General features: G+C 35.6%; 1 protein-coding gene across 3 annotated transcripts in view; it reads right to left on the bottom strand.

The window, feature by feature from the left end:
• Positions 1-16,932, bottom strand: part of SEL1L2 (SEL1L2 adaptor subunit of ERAD E3 ubiquitin ligase) — a 57,948-nt gene that overhangs the window by 27,377 nt on the left and 13,639 nt on the right. For 2 of the 3 annotated variants that reach the window (XM_036892195.2, XM_036892196.2), the window contains exons 3-7: positions 6,138-6,191; positions 5,626-5,685; positions 5,456-5,537; positions 4,081-4,235; positions 3,332-3,388 (exon numbers count right to left, since the gene is read on the bottom strand). In XM_036892195.2, the coding sequence (XP_036748090.2) occupies positions 3,332-3,388; positions 4,081-4,235; positions 5,456-5,537; positions 5,626-5,685; positions 6,138-6,191 (408 nt within the window). The remainder of the gene's footprint in view (positions 1-3,331; positions 3,389-4,080; positions 4,236-5,455; positions 5,538-5,625; positions 5,686-6,137; positions 6,192-16,932) is intronic. The other variant, XM_036892194.2, reaches the window with a different exon arrangement.

Here is a 16,932-nt window from a genome sequence, read left to right as displayed (position 1 = left end):
TTTTCTTTCTCAGTAGAAGACAAAATATCTTATAATTGATGGTCTTAGGTTGGATGAAGTATAGTATGTATCAGGCATTGTGCTAAGTGTAGTTTTATTAATTGAATGCACATCTCTTTTTTAAAAAAATGAACATTGGTCCTAAGAAAATCCCTAGTTTAATTAGCTTGTAACAATTCTAGAATGAAATGTCAAGAAAATGTATTGTTCTGAAAACATTTATGAGTACTTCTTTTATCCCTGGCTCTGTAAATTATCTTGAAAAGGGGTGATAATAGCTTTTTCCTTTTAAATGCATAGCAGGGTAGACAAAATAGTTGCTGTACACATCTGATACTATTCTTCTGCTAGGTTTAATTTAATTTTTCTGTATCCACTTTAATAATATGCACCCAAATACCTAGCTTTCCTAATCCAATTCATTCTGAACCTGTATATATTTAGAAATACAAACAACATTAAGATGTATGTGTAGAGATTCAAGATAATGTAATCAAGAATTGCATATATCTTTCAGTAATTAAGAATTTGGTGTGGGGCTGGGGAGGTGAAAATGTTGCCTGTGGTGACAACTCATGAGAAAGATTAATTCAATCAAACAGTGAGGGGGAATTTTAAAAAAGGCAAGGTAGTTATTTCCAGGTATTCTGTTATTCAATTTGCTGGGCAGTAAACTGGACATCACCTTTATAAGGAATGTTACACTAATAATTTTATTTGGTGAAATGAAAAATTAGCATACATGCTTCAAGGGGTGCATCTCAGGCTGAGGAGCAACATATAATGCTTAGGATGTTTTCACTGATTCATTTGGTAAATACCTACTAAGTCCCTAATATGCACCAGGCACTATTCTTAGTACAGGATATACATTAGTGGCAAGATAGACAAAAACTTACATTCCATTGTGGGGAGACAGGCAGAAAACCAGTCAAGATCAATATAATTCAGTGAGTGATATGGACTAGAGGAAAATAAACACAGCGTGTTGGGATAAGTGACCAAAGAGTAGAGCTGACACGAAAACCCTCTCTGCTGAGGTAAGACGTGAAGGATGAGAAGTTAACCGTAGGTGGAACTGAGGTAACAGTCTTTCAGACATTGGGTTTGTCCCTTTATTTTCTCTCTCTCCTTTGCATCTCTTATGCCTCTCCAAGTTGATTCTAGTGCAGCTAAGCTGTGTAAGTTGCAAAAGTGATCAGAATACTTTGCAGTTCTGCCTTTAAGAGGAGAAGTCTTTTTTCCTACCTCTTCAGTGCTGGCTGGTCCTGAAACATGCTTTGGCCAAAATAATGTGGCAGAAGTTATTTATGAATTTCAACCCCATGCCTCAAGAGACTTCTGCTTGAGAAGTGTTCTGAGAACCTTTGGCTGCAATGTGAAAAGTTGGGCCAACTGTCTGGAGGAGGAGAACATGTGGAGAGACCCAGTCATACTAGCTGTCATATATGGGCCATCATAAACCAGCTAGCCCTAGCCAATGCTCTATCTAGCTAACTACAGAAACATGAGCAGGCCCAGTGAAGATTAGTTGAGCTTGGCTGAGACCAAAGAATTACTCATCTGAGCCCAGCCAAAACTACTGACCTGCCAAAATGAATTAAATAGTTGTTTTAATTCACCTAAGTCTGGGAGTGGTTTATCATGTAGCCTAATCTAACTGATAAATAAGTGAATCAATCTTGAAGTTTGAGACCTTGACTGGCACCCTCCATGGAAGTTTGGGTTTATTAGGCTCAGGAAAGCAGAAGGACCAGCCTTGCCCCCAGAATGTACCTGAACACTGGGATTGTTCTGGAATTAAACCAGCCTTTTTAGAATATCTGGATAGGAAGCATGTGACCCAACCCACATTCAGAAAATTAGAGCTGAAGCAACATGAGAGATTATATCATTCCTTCTTCATGCTTTATAAATTAGGAAACTGGATTTTAGACACTGTATTTTTCTCCAGATCTAAAGAAGTAAGGATTAGATAAAACCTCTGTGAACGCGACCAAGGAAAGCCTGACTGGGTTCCTGGTGCCCAATCTCTTGGCTACTGCCACTACAGCACCAGAATCTTTCAGTGTCAGCTTTGGGATCATACTTCATACTCACCTGGAGGCAGTTACAGCCCTCATCAGTGTTCACAGACACTGGAGCTGACCAGAAGCACTTAGCTTTGTGAGTTTTCATGTACTCACAAGGACTGGCAGGTGTTTCCCATAGCTGAAGTTTGAGTGCCTTCACACTCAAAAGAATTCCATGTTTATGGAAAATGGGGAATTCTTCCTAGTTATGCATCCTATGCTTAACTTGAGAAACTCATTGCAGGCTGAAATATGACACTGGAGTAATGCTGTAAATCCAGAACTTCCTTTCTAAGAAGATAGAACCTTGATTATAATGAGGATTAATAAGAGACCTTCAATTGAGCTGTTTTGGGATGCATATGTTTATTTCAATTGCTACCTATTTGATCACAATTTATGAAATTAACTTTGACCTTTAACTTATATGTACTGTACTTCTTATCAAACACAAACTACAGTACATAATATAAAGAAAAAAACAATGAGTATGTGGCTCTTATAAAATGATGAGGCCTGCAAAATCTCTCTTTAATAAGAATCCCAGTTACTTTCCCAGATCTGCGGGGATTTAGGGCCTTGAAACCACAATCAAGATCTGGGTAAGACCCCATCCCAGGGGTCTAGAATCTTACTGAGGAGGATGTTGTGTAGGTCAAGTTTATTTGTTTTTTTCTCCATTATAAATTTGAATTGTTAATTAATCTTCTAACCTCACTGGGATAAGGTACGATTCGGCAAGACAATTGAAAAGAGTTTCACAAAATTATACAGATGCTTAATAATATTTCTAATTATATTGAAAGTGGTCTGTCCTCTGATAGAGCCAAACAGGGCTGAGGCTGGTCCTCAGGCTCCTGCACAGGAGACTCCTAGGTGGACTTTCCGCAGCTGCCTGTGGGGAATGGGCATGTCCAAAGCCTGCAGGTGGGGGTATCCTCCACACTTAACCTCGGTCCAAAAGTGTGTTTGGGTGGAAAAAAGCCACGTTCAGGGGGAGCATGGAAACTCCCCTGCTTCAACTTCTCCTTCAGAAGCCTAAACCTCTCTGTACTTGAAGGGAGGTAGGAAAAGTGCTTCCTCTGGTTTATTTTGTTCTTCCTCAAAAGCTAGGAAGCTGATCTGACCAAGGAAGCAGCAGTGGCCTTTCCCCAGCAACCCTTTCATACTCCCACCTTCCATTTATTTCACTGCCCTGCTACCCTCCCTCACTACTGTCCTCCCCAACCCCTCAGGACTGACTCTGGAGATTGACTTACATAGTAATCCCGATCTAGACCTTTCCTCCCAGTTAGATGTAATTGTCCAAGAGATACCTAGGAATGATGATTTTTGAAAATTATGTTAGTGGTAGTATTGATTTAAATATAATAAGTCAATTATACCTCATTAAAAAAATAAATGAATAAAAATAGTGAGAAAAATAAAGAAAACATTTACTTGGTCATTTTACAATATTATGTTGATTCAGTTTGATATAGTTGGCATGCTTATAAAAACAACAGCAAAACATTCCAGACTATATTTCTTATTGGGTAATTGATTGATGCTGAGCATAGGCTTCCTCAGCCTCGGGACACTGGTCTGCTGGCACTAGGGCAGCACCTGGGTACATAAACCTAGCAGCCTTAAGTCTTGGTTCTCAAAGGCACGCAAATGTTATCACTAGTCTATTCTCAGAGGCAGAACACTTCTGGCTTCTGGTAAGGGTTCGTCCATAGAAAAACAAACATGGGATAGTGTTTTTTTTCCATAAATAAAATCTAATTTTTCTATATGAAATTTTTTAGGAGTAAATGCAAAAGAAAATTGCCATGACTCTGACAACAGGTTCTCCCATAGGCACAGGAACTGCAAATGGCAGGGAACAAAAAAGGAATAGGGCAAAGAGGAGGGGGTTTCCTTTCCTATTCAGGATGGAGCACTGTTAACCCTCTAGGACTCAGGGTGAACCAAGAACCTTGTAATATGCACATTCTAAAAACTCAACCTTGTCTGTATACATTACTTGTATCTGAACATCTCCTTTTTCTGCCAAAAATTTATAGTATTGGTATATGTCCCAATCCAAAATCTCACTGTTAGAATTCATATTTTCAGGTCTTTCAGTTAGTCTCACTTTTTCCACTGGAAAAGCTTCACTTTTTTCCAGTTTGTCGGCAACTGTGAATAGAAAATAAGCCAAAGAATAGCCAAAATTCATAAGGTTGCAAGAGATAACAGTCAACTTAGAGAAAACACTGTTATGCCTATTGTCCTTAAGTTGTGCAGAGACCTGGTGTACTAGCAGAAAGGAAGTGCCTTTCAGAGACAGAAATTTGCTAATTTTTGTTCATTTAGTTCTGAGAAAAGTGAAAGAAACTAGCTATGCTTTGCAAACCATACAAATATTGTATCAACATTTATCAGACCTTACTGAAGATCTTGGCCATATAGGCTCAAGGAAAGATGACAGATTTTAGGAGCAGGCAACTGATCCCTTTTACTACAGTCTTTTTCCAAGACTGAAACTACAGTATGAGAATAATAGCAGCTCTTTAATTACTTTCTATGGGTAATCTGAAATTAAAGATAACTATGTTTCAATAAACCTAACAAAGTATACAGTTTGAAATATATATATATATATAGTAATTTCAGTTTCATTAAGCATTTGAAATGATCTTGTTACATATAGCATCTTAAATTCAAAAGTAATATTTTTCCTTTTTTTTCTCAGATCCTAGTAATGCCAAAGATGTGTATTTAGATGTTATTCTGATTATAGAAATTAACCAAATGGACTTCATCTTATTCATTCTTAGGAAACTTTTATTTAAAACTATTAAGTATTCTGGTTCAGTGGTGTTACAAGATGGAATGTTAAAGACAACTTTGAAAATGATTCTAAGAACATATATTAATCTTATGGTCTATTTTTTTGTAGACAAGGTATAGGGTAATAGATAATGATTACTTGAATTGTTCTCAAGTGCAGTGACAGAGATTGCCAATGTATACACCTTACATCCACTTCTTCAGGAATTTTTAACAAGACACCCCATATTCTAGAAATTAGAATTAGGGAAACTGCTCAATATTTATTGGTGCTACATTCAAATTTTCAGTTGAAGGAAGGAACATCACAATAAAAAGTAAAGCAGAATTGTTTGGGGACATGTACTAATATAAATAAAAGGTGAACCTGTTCACTGAAAAATTTTTGAAAAGTTACTATTGAAAAGTAACCAATCAGAAAACTATGTTGTATGAAAAGAATTGTATTAACACATCTTAAAAGCTTAGTCTTTTAATACATTCATAAATATGTCAATTGACATTGGTTTGTTTTCCTAATTGCTTGTCAAGTCTGTTATTTTTAAAAAATTATGTAGATTACTCACTATAATCTGCCACTTTCTTGTAATGATTTAAGGCAACTTCACAATTCTGTAGAACATTGATTCCTGACAAATATCTGTATCCCTAAAATACAAGCATATAGTCTTAATATTCTGACAATGTTGTATTTATAACACAACCATTTGGGCCCCAATATGTTTAATTTACAAACCAAAATCATCTGGGCCATCATGCTTCCTCCAGCACTTCCAAAGGTGTAATATATCAGTGCCTAGAGTAGGAAAATATATTACTTTGGTCATTCAAATATGAAACTCAAACTGATTATCAGTTTTTTTATCCTAACCCAGCAATGAACTTTGATGAAATAAATAATTAGTCCCAAAATAAATGACAAATTTTATTCTCTTCCTCTATAAGCTGACTGACATTTTGGTGGGGGGCTTTGTGAGCTCTGGAGTCTGTGAAAAGAGCATTGTACATGATATTTCACCTAGTCATTATAAAATACCTATGGAGTAGACATTATCTATCTTTAGTGAACAACGTGAAATATGGGATATTAAGAAATGTATAGTATTTTAACCCTAAGCTTCTTTATTGACCTAGTGCTTTTATCCACCACACTTTAGTGAGCTCCTTTACCTAAAGAGCAAGATCTTTACTTAATAATGTCCCCCTTAAAAAATACAGTTTTGTTCCAGAAAAAAAAAATGACCTTACCTTGGCTTGATCATATTCCATTCCTATTCCGTAAGAAGACAAAAATCCTAATGCCTAAAGGCCAAAAGAGAACCAAAAAAAAAAAAAAAAAAAACCACACACCTCAATAAATCCATTTATTTCACAATTATTCTTATCTACATTGGTAAGGGATATCTTGAAAGTGTGCTTCATAATAATTTATATTGTCAGTTTATTTCTTATACCATAACAAAGTGGTTTTTTACACTTTTGCTAAGGCTGCAAGAATCTGGAAAAGGTCATACTGGTGGGAGAATCACAGTGTGAAATAAACTAAACCTGAACTTTAGTATAAATTATAAAATAAAACATAAACCAATGTTATTTATGTGCTTCCTTTTCTTGGCAATGAAAAAATTGTACCCCTTCAATATTTTTGAATTTGAATATTTTTCTTCATATTTTTAAAATAAAATGTGATGGATATAAAAAATTCAAACAGGAAGAACTATGTTGAATAAAAAATGAAAATATGATCACAGAGCAGCATTGTGGAATAGGAGGACAGAGACCATGTTTCCCAACAAAGACTCTGGCTTAGCAACAACATGTAGTCTAAAAAAATCTCTATGAGAACTTCAGAAACCAGTTAAGAAATAATAGTAACCCAGACAAACAAAGCAAAGAACAATTCACTGCAACAGGTAAGAAAAGCTTTTCATTTAATCAGCATTCTCTCTCCCTCAAGCGAGCACAGTTTAGTGTAATCAGGAGAAAAATCACAAAAATCAGGCTTCTCCCTTGGGAAGGAAAGGGAAGAATGGAACATAGGTCCGATGTTCCAGATTTTGTGGGAACTGCCTTAGGGACTAGGTATCTGCCTTGCCTGACTCAGAGCATTGATGGGGCACCAGCATCCTCTGGGGTCCTAGGGCGATGCTGGGAAAAAAAAGAGCTCACCCACTTACTGCAGCTCCAGAGAATTTGCAATATACCATAGACGGAGCCAGCACAACTTGGTGCAATCAGGAGAAGGCAACCTGCTCATGACCTATCTCTTCAGAGAGAAAAAGAAGAGTGCAATGGGACCCAGTGTTCTGGCTTTTGTGGGGGCTGCTCAAAAGACTGGTTTCTATCTTGTCTGCCTTGGAGCACTGATGGAACTGGCATGCTTTAGACGCTTGGAGGCCACTAAGAACAAAAGAGAACATGGTAGCCTGTTGCCACACCGGAAAACCTACAGTACCAAAGACAGACAGCAGGGGGAGCAAAATATTAGTTTCCTGAAGAAGACCAGCAAACCTTTTTAATTGGGAAATTATAAACATAAGCCCTGAGAAGACACATCTCCAGAAAAGATTTATGAGGACCTTAGAATTCTCAGTCATGCTGATTGGTGAAGGTCTTCCCCTATACGAATTCTGTCTATAAAGGTGGAAAGGTGGCTATATTACCAAACGCATAAAGTGCTGCCAAAATTAACGAGGCACACAAAGAAACAGGGAAATATGGCTCAATGGATGAAAATATAGCTCAAAGAAAGAAAACGACCTAAAGAAATGAAAATCTTTAAATTACCAAAGACTTCAAAATAATCATTTAAAATGCAACATGTTATAAGAGAACACATAAAAACAACTAAACGAAATAAGGAAAATGTTATGTGAGCAAAATAAGAATATCAACAAAGAGATAGAAACTAAAAAAGAGCATTTCAAACATTCTTAAGCTGAAGAATATAATAACAATTGAAAAAATTCACTAGAAAGGTTCAACAGTAAACTTGATGGAACCGAAGAAACAACCAGTGAATCTGGATATAGATGATCTGAAATTATCAAGTCAGAGGAACAAGAAGAAAAAAGAATGAAGATGGGTGAAGAAAGCCTAAGGGTCTTACTAGACACAAGAAGTGGAGCAATATACACATTATGGGAGTCACAGAAGAAGACAAGTAAGAGAAACAAGGGCAGAGAGCTTATTTTAATAAATAATGGCTGAAAACTTACCAAATATGAAGAAGAAAATGTACATCTAAATTCAAAAAGCTCAAGAACCCAAAGAGACCCACTCTAAAACACATTATAATCAAACTGTAAAAAGTCAAAAACAAAGAATCTTGAAAGCAGCAAGAGAAAAGAGAGTAATCACATGCAAGGAAGCTCTCATGAGATTATGAACAGATATCCCAGCAGAAACATTATAGGCCAGAGGGAGTGGGTGATATAGTCAAAATGCTGAAAGAAAAATCTCTCAATCAAGAATACTGTATCTGGAAAAACTGACCTTCAAAATTGAAGGAGAAATAAAGACCTTCCCAGATAACAAAGCTAAGAGAGTTCACCACCACTAGACTGCCTTACAAGAACTGCTAAAGAAAGACCTTCAGATTGAAAGAAAAGGATGTTAGAAAGCAATACAAAAATATAAAGCTATTTGATAAAGATAAATATATAGACAAATACAGAATCCTGTAATATTGTAATGGTGTATAAATCCTTTTAATCCTGGTATTTAACTTAAAAGCTAAAAACTTAAAAGACAACTGTAACCAAAAAACTACATTAATAGATACAAAATATAAAAAGGTGTAATTTGTGCCATTGATGACATAAAGTTGGGGGGGGAGGAATATATGTGATTGAAGTTAAGTTGTTATCAGTTTAAAATAGATTATTATAACTATAAAATGTTTTATGTAATCCCCATGGTAACTACAAGACATCCTACAGAAACTGCACATAAGAAAATGGGAAGAGAATCAAAATATGCTGCTACAAAGTAAATAATTGAAAGATGATCAAAAGAGGAAAAGAGGGACAAGATAACTACAAGAGAGAAAACAATCAACAAAATGGTTATTTGCTTGTTCATATCTTTTGCCCATTACTTTATCTTTATTTCTCTCACTGAATGTGTAGAGCTTATTATAAACTTTATATATTAGTCATTTACTTGTTGTATATTTTGGCAAATACTTCCTCCTACTCTGCCACTTGCCTTTTATCGCTGATTACACTGTTTCTTTATATGCATCTTTTTTTTTTGGTATCATTAATCTACAATTACGTGAGCAACATTATGGTTACTAGACTCCTCCCATCATCAAGTCCCCACCACATACCCCATTACAGTCACTGTCTATCAGTGTAGTAAAATGCTATAGAATCACTACTTGTCTTCTCTGTGTTGTACAGCCCTCCTGGTGCCTCCCCTACATTATGTGTGCTAATTGTAATGCCCCTTTGTCCCCCTTATCCCTCCCTTCCCATCCACCCTCCCCAGTCCCTTTCCCTTTGGTAACTGTTAGTCCACTGTTGGGTTCTGTGAGTCTGCTGCTGTTTTGTTCCTTCAGTTTTTGCTTTGTTCTTATACGGGACAGATGAGTTAAATCATTTTATACTTGTCTTTTTCTGCTTGGCTTATTTCACTGAGCATAATACCCTCTAGCTCCATCCATGTTGTTGCAAATGGTAGGATTTGTTTTCTTCTTATGGCTGAATAATATTCCATTGTGTATATGTACCACATCTTCTTTATTCATTCATCTACTGATAGACACTTGGGTTGCTCCCATTTCTTGGCTATTATATATAGTGCTGAGATAAGCATAGGAGTGCATATGTCTTTTTGAAACTGGGCTGCTGCATTCTTAGGGTAAATTCCTAGGAGTGGAATTCCTGGGTCCAATGGTATGTCTATTTTGAGTTTTTTGAGGAACCTCTATACTGCTTTCAACCAACAATGGTTGAACTAATTTACATTACCACGAACAGTGTAGGAGGGTTCCCCTTTCTCCATATCCTTGCCAATATTTGTTGTTGTTTGTCTTTTAGATGGTGGCCACCATCCTTTGTGGTGTGAGGTGATATCTTGTTGTGGTTTAAATTTGCATTTCTCTGATGATTAGTGATGTGGAGCATCTTTTCATTTGCCTGTTGGCCATCTGAATTTCTTCTTTGGAGAAGTGTCTGTTCAGATCCTCTGCCCATTTTTTAATTAGATTATTTGCTTTTTGTTTGTTGAGGTGGGTGAGCTCTTTATATATTTTGGATGTCAACCCTTTATTGGATCTGTCATTTATGAATATATTCTCCCATACTGTAGGATGCCTTTTTGTTCTATTGATGGTGTCCTTTGCTGTGCAGAGCTTTTCAGCTTGATATAGTCCCACTTGTTCATTTTTGCTTTTGTTTCCCTTGCCTGGGGAGATATCTTCATGAAGAAGTTGCTCATGTTTATGTCCAAGAGATTTTTGCCTATGTTTTTTCTAAGAGTTTACTTTCAGGTCTTTGATCCATTTTGAATTAAATTTTATGTATGGGGTTATATGCATCTTTTAAAGTTTTTATAGTAAGATTTGTCAAGTTCTCCTTACAGAACAAAACAAATGCCAATAATAAATTCTCAGAGTCACTTTTCTGGAATATACAGATGTCATCTGATTATATATGTTACACCAATTAAACTGAGTATGACATGTCTTCATATTGGTGTCTCAGATTATGTGTTTACTAAGTTGCTGTTGTATATTAGGATGAAAAGAGTGCTTACTTGCACATTAGATGCCATGATAAGCATTTGAAGCTTGACTAATCATTGGAGGGAGAAAACAGAATGGACAAAAATGACATACTATATCAAAAAGGAAATTAAATGGCCAAAATTCAGAGCACTGACAACACCAAATACTGCTGAGGATGGGGAGCAACAGAAACTCTCATTCACATGCTGATGAGAATGCCAAATGGTTTCGTAACTTTGGAAGATAGTTTGGCAGTTCTTATAAAATTAAACATACTCTCACCATATGATCCACCGGTTGCACTCCTTGGTATTTACCCAAATGTGGTAAAAACTATGTCCATACAAAAACCTTCACATGGATGTTTATAGCAGCTTTATTCACAATTGCCAAAACTTGGAAGCAAAGAATACGTCCTTTAGTAGCTGAATGGATAAGTAAACTGGTATATCTAGACAATGGAATATTATTCAGTGCTGAAAAGAAATGAGCTACTGACCAGGAAAAGACATGGAGGAAACTTAAATGCATATTACTAGGTGAAGTACTTCTAATCAAGTAAATTCTTGAAATGCTTATTTAAGTTGCAAGCTGAATGAGGCACTATTTCATGTAACACCATCTTTACTTGAAGGAATAATGGACTATGTTCATTAAGACTGGCAGACATTTTCTTGAAACTGAATAAAGCCAGCCTGTCACTTCAATGAAAACAATTGAAAGTATTTGTTGCCAAAGGTAAATTCAAGTTTTTAAACAAAAATTAGAATTTTGGAAAATTGGCACCCTAATAATTAAACTTATCTGTTACCATGCACTTGACATCCAATAACTAAAGGCTTTTTATTAAATCAATGGTAATATTAAATGTAATTTTTCTTTTGCATTATATAATAAAATGTATCAAATTTAGAAGATTTGCATAACTCAGTAAACTTATATTTTTTTAGAATCACCAATGCATGATACTATAAAATCATTTAGGGGTAAAAAAAAATTCCATTCAAAATTCAAGATGGATCAGTCAAGTTTAATGTAACAGAGTAGGAAAAGTTCATTGATATAGTTTCAGATTCCACATTGCAACTAACCTTTCAGAAGTTACCACTGTTGAGCTTTGGTGTAAAACCAAAGAATATCTACAGTTATCTCAAAAGGCTATTAAAATACTCTTCCATTCTACTTTTATTTTATTTTGTATTTTTTTCTGTTAGCTTTTTAAGGTATGTGCTTAAGTGTCTTGTTTATTAAAACATTTAAAGTGGTGTATTTCCTTCCACATCTGGATTGAGCCATATCTCTTAACTTTTATATATAGTGTTACCATGATCACTGAGTTCTCAGTATAACATTTCAGTTCCTATCTTATCTTTGCTATTTGACAAAAATTAAGAGACTCTTGAATTTTTATAAGGAGCTAAATTTTAAGCTATCTTTTAGTGATTAATCTTTAATTTTACTTCTTCTAGTCAAAGAATATAGTGTCACTTCTATTTGTTAAAATATAGTGTTTCTTGTGTGATCATTTTTGAAAATAATTCTGCAAATATTTCGCTTTTTTATTTTGTTTAGGATGCTATCCATCCAAAATCTTAATTTTGGATATAGATGTAGTCAGGGTATACTTTTTTTGTCTGCCTAGATTCTCTTTGTGAAACCGCCTTCCTTACAATTCTTAGTTCATTTGGTTCAATAGGGCTCCTTTCCCCTATCAGAATCTAGGGAAGTTACAACACAGGCTCAACCAATCAGACTGCTCTCTTCCTGGGTGCAGTGATTGATTCAGGATGGTTTTATAATCTCACCCAGCACTTCTGCTGAAATCACTAGAAAAGAAGCTGACTTCTTTCACACAGACTCCCAGATATAAGGGCGAAGGATACCCAAGACTGTTGGTGGCTGTCTCTGCCTCCACGTGGGGTCAGTCTGCTCAAAAGAAAGACTTCATAGAAAAAAACAAAGCAAAGAGACCAAGAAAGTATGTCCCAATGTCTTCATTCTAGTCTCTGTATCCAGATCATCTAAAGGTAGCTATAACTCGAACTTTACAATTACATGACTAATAAATTCTACTTTTGCTTAAGCCAGTTAGGTTGTATTCTCTGTACTTGAAACTCAGAAAAATCCTAACCAATATAAGTGGATGCCTCTGTTGATGGGATGTTCTTTGAGTTAATAGATACGCAGTGAACCAAAATTTATCTCTGTATAGCAGTTCTGTTTTAGTACTAAGCTGCCTTAAACTGTGTAGTACTTTGGTGCTCAACAAATCAGTTTCTTCTTGCAGCACTGCCTTTTAGGCACTTGAAGGCAGCTATCTGGTACTTCAATTATTCTCTTTTACAAAGATTCCCTATTCTACCTTCCTTATGTGATATATTTTAGCTTATATTCACAATCTTGTGTGTTCTCTGAATCTGGTCTACATTGTAGATGCCTTATTTCTGTCATGGCCTTGTCAAAACAAAGTAGTTACAAGTTTCTAAGAAAAGGAAGACATCCCAAAGTAGATGAAACTGTATTACTTTTTGTTACTAAATTATATGCAAAAGGAATAACTGTCACATCAAGCTACGCAACTAAGGCAGGAGGAATTGCTAAATCCCTAAGAATGGATGAGAGACTGATGAATGAGGAGGAGCTGTTGTGGCCAATTTATCAGAAGGATTCTGATTAAGGTGTTCATTATCAAACACTGTCAGAAACTTCTTGCTGACTTGGAACTGGACTTCCAGCCACATGTGATTCAATGAAGAAAAAGTATAAGTCTGAATTTAGTCATACTGGAAAGTGTCAGCATTAATAGTTGCAGAATAAGTCAGCAGTTTGGAAGAAATCCTGGAGGTACTCAAGGAACACACCCTTAAGAAATGCCATGCTACTGATCCTCTTAATGGTACAGAGAATGATATCAGGTTGGACAAAGATAAGTATAAACTAAGTTTTAAGTTGAAAACTGATTCCATTGAACTTTGAGTGAGAAGAATTTTGAAACACCTGAACTTAATTTATTTAGCTTATATATACTTTTTTCTATAACCAAAGACTGATATGATAAAAATTTATGTTTAAAATGTCTAAAACAGCACTCTTAATAAGAATAAACAAAAATTCTAAGTACTAATGAAACATTGTTTTAAACTTTAATTGGCAGCATTTAAAAAATGCAGTTATATAGCTTATATTTAAAAGGATAGTGTCTTAAAATGGGTAAAATATGGGGTTATGGCCTGTACTACATTTTTCAGATTTCTTAGTTTAGCAACCCTGTAAAATAGAGCTTGCTTAATACAAATTATTCTTGGTGAACTCATGCTGTTTGATAAATGGTACTGCTTCATTTATATGGGATTTTATAAACAAACACTGAAAATATGTTGGGGAATCTCACCCATTAAACTTGCCAGCTTTATGTGTGATTTGTAGCATATGACAGCCTCCAGGCCTTGTGGCTCCTTTCCTGCCCTATTTAGTTACCAAAATCATGGACAAGTTGGCAGTGACATAATTTATAAGTTCTCTCAGTACCCATGGATGTAATTGGATTGGGCCAAGAGATCTGAACTCACTGCAAACAGATGTTTGCTGCACTCCACTTCAGGTGCTTTACTATGGCTGTGTAACAAATTACCCCAAAACAGTGATAAAAAATAACCATGTATAATGCTAAGGGTTCTGTGGGTCAGGAATTTGGCCAAGGTGGAGTAGGCATAGCTTATCTCTGATCCACAATATGGGGGGAAGATTCAAAGACTGGGGTCTAGAATAATCTGAAGGCTTGGCTCATTCACATGTCTGGAAGTTGGTGCAAGCTGCTGGTTGAGCTCAGGCTAATGGCCAGAACACCTACATATGGCTTCTCCTATTGTGTGAACTTCCTCACAATATGGTGGCTGAGTGCTAACAGTATGCATCTTAAGAAAGGATGAGGCAGAGCTATATTCTTTTTATGAATTAGCCTTGCAAGTGATGTACCATTATTTCCACCAAATTCTATTTCTGAAGGAGCCATGAACCCACCTAGGTACAAGGAGAGAGAAAACAGACACCACTTTTTGGTGATATCAGTTAGGGTGCTGAAATAGCATATGGGACTATAAATAATGCTGTGGCCATTTAAAAAAAATTTTGGTATCATTAATATACAATCACATGAGCTACATTATGGTTACTAGATTCCCCCCATTATCAAGTCCCCACCACATACCCCATTATAGTTACTGTCCATCAGCATACCAAAATGTTGTGGAATCACTACTTGTCTTCTCTGTGTTGTACAGCCCTCCCCTTTCTCCCACCCCCCCATTATGCATGCTAATCATAATACCCCCTCTCTTCATCCCCCGCCTTATCCCTCCCTACCCATCCATCCTCCCCAGTCCCTTTCCCTTTGGTAACTGTTAGTCCATTGTTGGGTTCTGTGAGTCTGCTGCTGTTTTGTTCCTTCAGTTTTTGCATTGCTCTTATACTCGACAGATGAGTGAAATCATTTGGTACTTGTCTTTCTCCTCCTGGCTTATTTCACTGAGGATAATACCCTCTAGCTCCATCCATGTTGTTGCAAATGGTAGGATCTGTTTTCTTCTTATGGCTGAATAATATTCCATTGTGTATATGTACCACATCTTCTTTAACCATTCATCTACTGATGGACACTTAGGTTGCTTCCATTTCTTAATGCCATGGCCATTTTTAGGCAAAAAATAACTGTAATGCTCAACAAAAGCCAGAAAAGTGGGGAGTTAGTGTACTCCCTTTTGGTTTTTAATCTGCAAGGCTAACTCCTATTTGATAAATACAGAATATTTCAAGCATATAAAAGTAAAATGAGTAATATAGTAGGCCCCATAGTATCCATCACTCAATCTCATTATCTATTATCAACTCAGCTTATCTTGTTTCATTTATACCTGCATCCATTTTCCCTGGTCATCCAGTTTACTTTGAAGCAAATATTAGACAATGTATATTTTCATCTGTAATTTTAATATGTGCCTCTAAAAGAAAAGGTCTTTAAAAATCATAACCAAAATACCATTATTCATTTAAGAACATTAACAATAATTCATTAATATCATCCACCAGTATCTATACCTGCCCAAATGTCTTATACATTTTGTTTTCATTTTAACTTTAATTAAAAAAATTTTGTTTTAGTTTGTTTGAATTGGGATCCAAATATAGTCAATACATTGCAATTAAATGGCATGTCTCTTAAGTGTTTTAAATCTGTAAGATTCTTATCCACCACTTTTCTCCTTGTAATTTTTTTGTTGTTGTGAAAAAAAAACAGGTAGTTTGTTCTGTAGTTACTCTTAGTCTAGATTTTGTTGATTATAACACTATTTTCTGTAAATTGGTAGATTCAGAGGCTTGATCAAACTTAGGTATAATTTGTTGGGCAAGACTATCTCATAGAAAGTTTTATGTATTTCCATCAAGAGGCACATAATTTCATGTCTCAGCCTTGTGATGTTAGCAGCCGCCAATGACCATGGCCTACATCCATCGATTCATTAGGAGTGGCAGAAAGATACCCTCTAATTCTGTCATTCCTTTGTCATTTATTAGCTGGGGCAATTCTATAAAGAAAAACTTTCCTTTATCTCCTGAAGTCTGAGGTATAGTTTGTATAGAATAGTGAAGATAAATGTTTGAGTCTTTTTCTTTTTGTAAGTTTTTGAAATAATGAGAGCTGGTGATTAACCCCCCAAGGTAATTAATAAGTGCTGTTTCTGAGTATCATTATTAACTGATGGATTTTAGTATATTTGAGGTATTTCATTCTATTGTGGTCATCGTGTCCTGTAGGGCTCAACTGTTCCATCTTCAGGCAGTAGGAACCCATTAGAGTTGGCTCGGTTCTTTGGTCATGACCCTAGTATTTTCTGACAGCTTCCTTACTGCAGATATAATGAGGTGTTTCAAGATCTTCTTGTACATTTATTGTCCCACACCTGGAATTTGACATTTTCCAAAGATGCTCGTACCTTTTTAGTAGGAGAGGACTTCTATTTTTTACTTTAAGCCCAATTCCTTTTTGGAGGGAAAGTTAATATCTAAATTTAACATATTTTTTTCAAACTAATGGATGCATATGTATAAAAAAATTACAATTCTAACACTTTTGAGGGTCTATAATATGAACATTTTTACATTGCTTCTTTTTTGGACACTCTTTAGTCTTTTCTTATATAACAACTTTTAATTATTTCAGTTGTTTTTTTTGATAATCACCATCATTATGACTACTGATAAGTTGCTACTACTTGCTGTTAATTTGTATATTTCACACATTGCCTATCTATT

Source organism: Manis pentadactyla, chromosome 5, assembly GCF_030020395.1.
Source record: "Manis pentadactyla isolate mManPen7 chromosome 5, mManPen7.hap1, whole genome shotgun sequence".
Lineage (NCBI taxonomy): Eukaryota > Metazoa > Chordata > Mammalia > Pholidota > Manidae > Manis > Manis pentadactyla.
The sequence above is the reverse complement of the archived record's forward strand: the minus strand, read 5'-3'. Positions and strand labels throughout refer to the sequence as shown.